Source organism: Eschrichtius robustus, chromosome X (assembly GCF_028021215.1).
Source record: "Eschrichtius robustus isolate mEscRob2 chromosome X, mEscRob2.pri, whole genome shotgun sequence".
Taxonomy (NCBI): Eukaryota; Metazoa; Chordata; class Mammalia; order Artiodactyla; family Eschrichtiidae; genus Eschrichtius; species Eschrichtius robustus.
This window is the reverse complement of record NC_090845.1, coordinates 134,610,264-134,619,472: the sequence shown is the minus strand read 5'-3', so window position 1 is coordinate 134,619,472 and position 9,209 is coordinate 134,610,264. Positions and strand designations below refer to the sequence as shown.

Genomic DNA, 9,209 nt, shown 5'->3' with positions numbered 1-9,209 from the left:
GGCCGAGGCTCAGCGCGGCCTCGGTGCCACGCGGGGCAGAGGGGGGCCCCTCGCTGCAGGCCCCGTACTCCGACAGGGATCGGGCGCCCCGCCTCACTCCCCGCTCTTGGCAAGTCGCTCTGGTACCAAAAGCCACCTCCCCCGTCTCTACCCCGCGGACGCGCCAGGGCACCTCACCCAAGAGGCCTCCCAGGGCGCGCTCCTGCCCCTGGTACTCCCTCCGCTGGAAGCGCGGGGTCTCATGAGTGTGGTGGGGTCCCGTCGGGCCTCCACCACACCGACTCTGACCTGACTCAGAGCCCTAGGCGCCTCACACCTCATGGGGGTAGGTGGGGACAGAGGCCCCGGGAGAACGGCGGGCACGTGTCCTTCAGGCTAGAGCAGGAGAAGCAACGTCCAGGGGTGGGAGGATGCGGGCAAGCCGGGGTGGGGGGTGTCCACCTGGAGGACTCCGGAAAGAAGGGGCCTGTGCAGATCTGCCGGACACGTGGTACGTGGCTCTGTGGATGCTCACAGCGTGGGGGGGGGGGAGGGGGGGGAGGGGCGCCCACCCGCCATCCCTCTGCTCACTTGCACGGCTCTCCGGATGGCCAGGGCCACGCTGCTGGTGTCTTCAGCACCGGTCTCAAAATACCGGGCTGCAGCCCCGCACAGGGACGGGAACGCCGCCGGCTCTCACCTTGGGATTGGGACCCAGGGCCGGGGGCCACCCGTAAGAACCTCAGAACCCTCCCCATAGCAGGGCTCCTCCTCCTTGCCTAGGCGTGAGGGAGACAGAGTGCCTGGAAGGCAGGGGATCCGCAGGCAGGCGGCTGACACCAGCCCAGCTGGGCCCACGGCTGGGACCCCCCCCCCCCCCTACGCAGGCACAAGGGAAGGCGGACGATGGAGGGGCACAGCAGCTGCCGGCCCCCCGTGCTGTCGGGACCAGCGCACAGCTGCGGGAGCCGCAGGGGCGCCAGGCCCCTGTCCCAGGGCTGTAGGACACTCCTGGGCTGCTGTCCCTCCTTCCGGAAGACGGGGCGACGCGCCCTGAAGGCCAAGCTTCCCTGAGCCCCACTGGGAGCCCAGGGTCCCTGGAATGCCCCCTCCACATAATTCTTCCGCTGGCTGGGCAAGTAGGCGACAGTTCGGCCAGCCTTCCTCAGAGCACCTGACCTAATCAGACAGTCACAGAGCCGTGAAGTGAAAACCAGATGCGGGTGCTGGAAGATATGCCTGGGGAACTCGGGAGTCTGACGGCGGAGAGGGCCCGGGATGCCCACTCTTGCCTGGCCTTGAGCTGCCGTCACTGGGGCGAAGGGGTCAGGTGCTGAGGAGCTGATTCATCAGAGAGGACTTGCCCACCCGGTGGGGGCCCAGGTCAGAGGGGCCCAGGAGTTCAGCCACTTCCAGCTGCACCCGGGCCCACGCCCCGCCCTGTCCAGCCCCCTGCCGGCCCCCCCCCCCCCCGTCCCAGACCGTCCTCCTGCCAGCTCACCCAGCACTTCCCACCGGAGGATCTTGAGCGGAGGGTGCCCAGCAGAGGGGCTCCGCGGGACTCTGCCGCCCAAAGGTGGGGTGGGTGGGCCAAGGGTCGGGGCGCAGCCGGAGGGCGGGGTGGAGTCGCAAGCCAGCCAAGCCGCGCCCCCCCCCCACCCCCACCCCGCTGCGGGCTCTGCCCCCAGGCCCGGGCGGAACCCCAGGGAGGAGGGGTGGGTGGGGCTAGGCTGGGTCAGCTGAGTGACAGTCACGCGACTGCGACCAGCTCGGCTCCGAGCGGCTTCCTGGAGGAGAGGGGGGCACGAGCCGGAGTCTCCGAGTGTGGCAGGCCAGTGGCGTGGGGCCCGGGAGGGGGTGGGGGAGGAGGGTTTGTCCTGGAGGCTCCCCAGGGCGGCGGGGTCAGTCCTGGGGCTGGTCTGGGTCTGGAGGGCAGACCGGCACAGGGGTGGGTCCCGAGGCCTGGGGGCCTGGGGGACCCAGCCCTGGGGTCCACTCGAGCCTGGGGTGAGCTGGGGCACCGAGGGGCCCACTGAGGAGGCTGGGACCCGGAAAGATGGGGAGGTCTGAGGGGGAGCTGTGCCTCCAAGTCCAAGTTTCCCCAGGACATGGAGAAGGAGAGAGAGACCCTGCAGTCCTGGAAGGAGCGTGTGGGGCACGAGCTGGACGTCGTGGTGGCTTTCTGGTTGGAGCACTCCCACGACCAGGAGCACGGGTGCGCCTCGCCCTGCTCGGGCCCTGGGCGCGGTCCCTGCCCCTCCTGAGTCCCCACCTCACTCAGCTGACTCCGGCCTGCTGGGCTCCTCGCCCCGCTCGGCTAACCCTGTGCGTGTCCCACAGGGGCTTCTTCACGTGCCTTGGCCGTGACGGGCAGGTGTATGACGACCTCAAGTACGTCTGGCTGCAGGGGAGGCAGGTACGACAGGGGCACCCGAGACTCGCCGTCATCCCGGCCCTGAGGACTGGGCCGCTCCCCACTTAAGCCATGTTTCCTCCACTCCCCCACAGGTGTGGATGTATTGTCGCCTGTACCGCAAGCTTGAGCGCTTCCGCCGCCCCGAGCTTCTGAATGCAGCTAAAGCAGGTGCCCCCTCCGTGTCCCCATCTCCCCAGAGGCCGCTCCAAGTCACTCTGTAGCACACGTGCTCCTAGGTGCCTAGTTCCTAGCGGGGTCTAGAAGCAGCAAAGGGCCCGGTATGCTCGCAGGTAGGGAGGAAGGGGGAGGCGGTGGCATCCTCACCCAAGTTCTAGCAGGCCACCTTCCCGACCAGCAGGTGGCGAATTTTTGCTGCGTTATGCCCGAGTGGCACCTCCTGCAAAGAAGTGTGCCTTTGTGCTGACGAGGGACGGCCGCCCGGTCAAGGTGCAGCGGACCATCTTCAGCGAGTGTTTCTACACCATGGCCATGAATGAGCTGTGGAGGGTGACAGGGGACGCGCAGTACCAGGTGCATGGGAGGAAGGCTGCCCTGCGTGTCTCCGTGCCCTCGCCTGCCCTGGGCATGGCTGCCGGAGCATTCCCATTCAGCGTGCGAACCCCTCCCCGGGTCCTGTGTGCAGGGCTGGGTCTGTCGTCACCGTCAGTCCTTCCTCTGGGCCCCCACAGCCCGGGGCTGCTGGTAACACCCCCCCTTGTTGCGCTGTACTGTCACTGTGCGTCTACAGGTGAAGGAAAGTGCAGGGTTTATTGCAAGCCTCCAAGCAAGGAGAACGGGCAGGTCTTGCTCAAAAGACCCGAACTGCCCGATGGCTTCTGGGGAAGGGCTTTTAAAGGCAAGGTGAGGGAGGGGGTGGCGGGATACCTGATCAGCTCATGGACGTTCTTCTGCTTGGTTGGTGGTGAGGTAACCAGGTGGTATTTCGGGAGGGAGTCAACATCATCAACCTTCTGGTTCCAGTGGTCTGGGGTCTACACGCCGGTGGTCAGCATGCCCTTACCTTCTTCCACCTGGTGGGGGTCTTAGTATCTGCAAAACAACTCAGGGATATGACTCAGGATATGATCTATAGCCCTTGAGGAGCAACTAAAGGTCCATGACTTTCTTTTACGGCTAAACTATTATTATTTTGTGTTGCTTATCTGTTTTCCTTTGCTTCTGCATTTTCTCACTTCTATGATTATATTTGCTCTTTGGAACTCGGGGAAGGCCTAGGAGGCTAAAGCTTTCCTACAGACAAGAGGCAAGGGATACAGGGGGTCTACCCCCCAGAAGGCTCTGCAGGGTCCTGCTCAGTTTCACAGGGATCAATCCGAGCCCTGCCCTGGCCGGGAGAGGGCCGCTCCCTCCTCCCTGGGCCCCCTCTTGCTTTCAAACCTGACCTCACTGTCTGGGAATGGTCTACGCCCCCAGCCCGGGGCCAGGCCCAGAGCAGGCCTTGGTGAAGGTGTCCTGTGAGTGGCTGGGGGGACATGGTTCTCCCACCCCAGGGCTGGGGACCCAGCAGGTCAGGACCCGGGGGACCAGACTGGATGGGATGCAGCCTCAGCCTGGGCCTCCCCTCACGCCTCCGCAGAGCGAAGCGGTGGAGATGATGGATCAGATCGTGCACTGGGTGCGGGAGGACCCCTCTGGGCTGGGCCGGCCCCAGCTGCCTGGGGCCCCGGCCTCGGAGTCCATGGCGGTGCCCATGGTGCTGCTCAGCCTGGTGGAGCAGCTCGGGGAGGCCGACGAGGAGCTGGCGGGCAGCTACGCGGAGCTGGGGGACTGGTGCGCCGGGAGGATCCTGCGGCACGTCCAGGTGGGGGCAGGGCAGGAGGTGGGCGGCGGCTGCCAGACAGGGCCTGGGGAGCTGGGGGGGCAGGGCGACGCCCTACTCCCCGCCCCCGGGGCGCCTCCTCCGCCCGCACCCGCCCCGGAGATGGGGCCCGATGGCTCCCTTTACAGACGGGGAGATGGGGCGAGGTGCGGCCCAGAACCCTCGGGAAGGGAAGGAGGGCCCCGGGGGAGCCGGGGTGGGTGCCAGAGCCCCAGGCGCGTCAGGCAGCAGGAAGCCTGGCCGGACGCAACTTCGTCCCAGGCCTCTGGACAGCCCAGTCCTCCCGGTCTCAGCCTCCGTTCAGTGTCTTACCCTCCCCGCAGCAGGGGCCCAGGCCCAAAGCAAGGCTTAGGACGGGCCCAGACCCTTGGGAGTGAATCGGCTCCTCCTCCAAAGCCCCTCTGAGCCAGGCCACCCAAGCCTGCAGATCGGGAGGGAGGGAGGGTGGGAGGGGGCGTCTTTCTTGTTGGATGATGGGGCGGGGGTCAGGGGGTGCTGAAGGCCAAGCTACCTTCTACTCCTCCCTCGGCAGAGGGGTGGGCAGGCTGTGCTGGAGAATGTGTCAGAGGATGGCGAGGAGCTTTCCGGCTGCTTGGGGAGACACCAGAACCCAGGTGAGGGGGGCGCTCAGCCTTGGTTCTGGACTTCAGATGCGGGGAGTGCCCTCCTCCCTCCACCCTCAGCGCACAGAGGACCAGACAGAGGAGGAGGGACGGGCCTCCCACGCTGGAGGGTCAGCAGCAGGAGAGTGACTCTGGGGCAGACCGGCAGGGCTAGGGGACTCAAAGCGGGCCCCACAGTGAGGAAGAGAGGAAGGGAGTCAGCGGTCGGCACAGCGCTTGGGCCCCCCGCCTGGGGGAGGACACGCTGCCTGCCTTACCCCGAGCCCTCACCAGGCCACGCGCTGGAAGCTGGCTGGTTCCTGCTCCGTCACACCACCCGGAGAGGTGACCCCAAACTTCGAGCCCACGTTATCGACAAGTTCCTATTGTTGCCTTTCCGCTCTGGATGGGATCCTGACCATGGAGGTCTCTTCTACTTCCAGGATGCTGATGGCCTATGCCCCACCCAGGTGGGAATGTACCCAGGGCTACATGGTACTAGCCTGTTGAAGGCTTTCTGCCCAGGGAGGTGCGTGCTGTCATCACCCATTACAGAGAGGGGGGCCCGGGGCTCGGAGGAGTGAACCGGCCCAGTGTGACCCCAGTGGGAAGCTCGACTCCCGTGCCGGTGGTCCTCAACCTCACATGCACAGGGAGGCCGTGAGGGAGCGCAGACCATGCCCACGCGGAGACACATGGCCCTTCATCTTGGAAAGGCTCTCTGAGTGACCCTAAGGCATCAGCAGTGGGAGCAGATTTGCTCCCTTAGGTCTGTGGTCTGACTGTGCCTTGATCCTGCTGAGCTCTGCAGAGGGTGGCTGAGTCTGCCACCAGCAGGAGCTGAGTGTCCGAGGGGCTTTAGACAGACTGACGACACAGCCAGGGTTTCGATTCCAGGGCTCAAGGGGCACCCGCCCCAGCCCTGCCCTTTGGGAGGGGCTACTTGGGCTGCATCTGGCTCAGGAAGCTAGTCGTGATCTGACGGGCGGTTAAGACCCCCAGAGACGTTCGTCCCGCGTTTGAGCTCCAAGAGCTTGGGCCAGGTGGAGTCTGAGACAGGGCCCGAAAGATGGGGGTGACTCCCCTGCTGAGAGGGGTGGTGGAGTGGGGTCCAGGGCTCTCAGATGCCTGCCTCCGCTCTGCTCTCAGCTGGAGTGGGCCATGAAGCTCTGGTGGCCGCACAGTGAAGCCATGATCGCCTTCCTCATGGGCTACAGTGAGAGCGGGGACTCCGCCTTGCTGAAGATCTTCTACCAGGTGGCCGAGTACACTTTCCGCCGGGTAAGTGCTGCTTCCTGGTCTCAGCGGCGGTGTGGAGGAGACCGCAGGCGGGGCACACCCCCTCCTTCCCGCCCTCGCCGGACGTGGTCCCTCAGTAGGTCTGAGAGTTCCTGGAAGTCCCGGCCCTGGTGCCCTCTGTTCAGTCAAGAGGGTGGCCCCTGCCCCACTGGAGCTCACATTTCGGTGCTGGTGGGACTGACCATAAACAGGTAAACCAGCAAACATAGACGGTGATGAGAGCTCTGGGAAATAAAGCAAGGTCAGGGGACTGGGGGGCTAGTGGGAAGGAGAAAAGCTGGGGCTTCAGGAGGGGAGGCCATAGGGCACCAGGCAAAGGCAGGGAGACCGGGCTGTGGCTGTCAGCCTGGCTAGTGAGTGGGGGCCTGGCCCGGGGTGGGAGCTGCAGCGGCTCAGGGGTCAGAGTGTGGTCGAGCGGGAGAGGTGTGGGCTGGCCACGAGGGTTTGGGTGTCATAAGGATACAGATGATACTGGAAGCCGTGAGGCAAGGTAAGCTTGGAGTACAGAAGGAAAGGAGAGAGGGAATAGGCAGGCCCAGCAAGGGAGACAAGAATCAGCTGTGAGGTAGGAAGGAAACCAGGCCCCCCGCCCCCCAGAGGCCCGAGCGCTGTGAGCAGAGTAATGCGCTGTGCCAGCTGCTGCCCAGGGGCACCTCGGGTGCTGAGCCTGATGGGGAATGAAGGAAGATTCCTGATGTGCTTCTAAGGCCACGACTCACTCCATTAGTAAACCCCAGTACGGGAGGGATTACACCAGGGGGGTCTTATTCTGAGGTCCGTGGGCTTTGAAACCTGAGAGAAAATTCCATCTTTATTTGCACTAACCTCTAACTGAAATCCAGCATTCACGTCCATCATGAATGAAAGCAGTGAACCACAGTATCAACAGTGTCCGACTTTGTCACCAGTAGAAATTCCAAATGTGTTCGTATTATGTTGTGGTTAGAGAGGCATCTCCAAGTACTGCACACGCTCGTCACTGCTTCCAAACACGGGAGCCACAAGACCAGAGGCGATATATGTTAATATTGAATGCATTCACAGAGAACCATGTGTTCGAGGTGATCGGTCTTAACTGCATAAAGTGAAATTTAAGGGATAAATTTTCAAGAAAGAGAGATTGCATTGAACAATCACAAAAGTTATAAACAACAGGTAATTCACTATGCACTAATCGTCATAACAATACAGAAAGCAAAAATTCAGACATCCATGGAAAGGCTGGACAGGAAAACAGTCAAATCCTTTGTTATCTTCCCGTGTCATATCCAGTAGTCGAATAATAAGTAAGGACATGAGTAACGTCACTGGAAAGATAGAATGAACAGATACAGAACTAGTTTTACGGGCTTCCCTGGTGGTGCAGTGGTTGAGAATCTGCCTGCCAATGCAGGGGACACGGGTTCGAGCCCCGGTCTGGGAAGATCCCACATGCCGCGGAGCAACTAGGCCCGTGAGCCACAGCTGCTGAGCCTGCGCGTCTGGAGCCTGTGCTCCGCAACAAGAGAGGCCGCGATAGTGAGAGGCCCGCGCACCGCGATGAAGGGTGGCCCCCGCTCTCCGCAACTGGAGAAAGCCCTCGCACAGAAACGAAGACCCAACACAGCCATAAATAAATAAATAAATAAATAAATAAATAAATAAATAAATAAATAAACAAACCCAAAGGTTAAAAAAAAAAAAAACAACCTGTCATCTTTAAAAAAAAAAAAAAAAAAAAAGCTTTTAAAAAAAAAAAAAAGAACTAGTTTTACCCCCTATGAAGAAGAATACACCTACTCATAGGTCCCCATTTAAAAAGACATTTTTGATAGTGGACTTCAATGTCACTGATTTCTTCTATGGTCCTTCTGAGAAGGGGCTCCACTCAGGTCTCTATCTGGAGAGGAAGGGCCTAGGCCAGGGCTCTGAGGTCTGTCCTGGAGCATCTGGAAGGAACTGGGCAGGAGAGAAGCGAGGAATTTGGAGAGGGTCAACAGAGCTGCTGGGCAGGGGCAGGCTTCAGGTGGCTCCGAGGGAGGGGGAGATGTGTTTGGGACCTGTGGTGAGCCAGGCAGAAGTCAGACCTCTGTGCGGGATATCTACAATGGGTATCTACAATCTCCTCCACTGGAAGACAGTCCTCTGAAGCAGGGAACAGGAGCTCCAAAGGAATAACTTGTTACAAAGTTACGTGGCAGGTCAGCACTTCCTCAGGATTGTGTTTCTTTTTTCATTGTTACTTTTTTAAATTGTATGTAGTTATTTATTTACTTTTCGCTGCGGTGGGTCTTAGTGGCTGCCCGCGGGCTTCTCACTGCGGTCGGTGGCTTCTCTTGCGGAGCACGGGCTCTAGGCGCGCGGGCTTCAGTATTTGTGGTGCACGGGCTCTAGGGCGCAAGCTCAGTAGTCCCAAGCAGGGTTTTTGTTTTTGTTTTTGTTTTTAAATTCCATCTTGCAAGGTTTCATCTCACAGCCTGCGGCCCCTTCCCCAAGTGGGGTAACTAGCTGCAGACTCACAACTCCACCCCCCCTGAAGAAAAAGGAAAAGGAAAAGCCCCTTGCTTTCATATTTGTCCAGGAGGCGGGACCTCATTTAAGAGCACTGATTCTGGAGCCGGGGGTCAGCCCGGGCTCTGACCCCGAGGTAGCGGTTTAGTGGGACCGGTGAACACCCCTTTCCCAGGCCTGTGGCATCTGGGCGGTTCCTGCAGGCGCTGCCTGTCACTGCCTCATTGTTATTGCAGTTTCGCGATCCCGAGTACGGGGAATGGTTTGGCTACCTGAACCGAGAGGGGAAGGTCGCCCTCACCATCAAGGGGGGTCCTTTCAAAGGTGAGTGGGGGAAAGGGCGGGGCCCAGGGGCTCGCGGCACTCGGCTGCCCACGGCCCTCCCAACCCGCCGTCCCGCCTCTCCCCGCAGGCTGCTTCCACGTGCCGCGGTGCCTCGCCATGTGCGAGGAGATGCTGAGTGACCTGCTGAGCCGCCTCGCCCCGGCCGCGGCCCTCAGCGCCCGGTCTCCGCCCGCCGACCCCGCCCGCCGAGGCGCAGAATAAAGCCAAGCCTGTTCCACGGCCCGTGTGTGTGAGCGTC

General features: G+C 61.6%; 1 protein-coding gene across 4 annotated transcripts; it reads left to right on the top strand.

Annotated features, from left to right (window-relative positions):
• Window positions 1-1,464: 1,464 nt before the first annotated feature.
• Window positions 1,465-9,193, top strand: RENBP (renin binding protein). 4 transcript variants are annotated; one of them, XM_068533279.1, is made up of 11 exons: window positions 1,465-1,555; window positions 2,085-2,194; window positions 2,320-2,395; window positions 2,488-2,563; window positions 2,751-2,926; window positions 3,993-4,217; window positions 4,768-4,849; window positions 5,132-5,307; window positions 5,987-6,118; window positions 8,863-8,950; window positions 9,039-9,193. In XM_068533279.1, exons 2-11 carry the CDS (start codon window positions 2,088-2,090, stop codon window positions 9,170-9,172), a joined length of 1,272 nt encoding a protein of 423 aa, XP_068389380.1. In that variant the 5' UTR covers window positions 1,465-1,555; window positions 2,085-2,087; the 3' UTR covers window positions 9,173-9,193. The 4 variants fall into 4 exon arrangements, with proteins under 4 accessions (XP_068389380.1, XP_068389381.1, XP_068389379.1 ...); XM_068533278.1 differs by lacking the exon at window positions 1,465-1,555 and adding an exon at window positions 1,635-1,810; XM_068533281.1 differs by lacking the exon at window positions 1,465-1,555 and adding an exon at window positions 1,734-1,810 and having other exon boundaries at window positions 2,754-2,926.
• The last annotated feature ends 16 nt before the right edge of the window (window positions 9,194-9,209 follow it).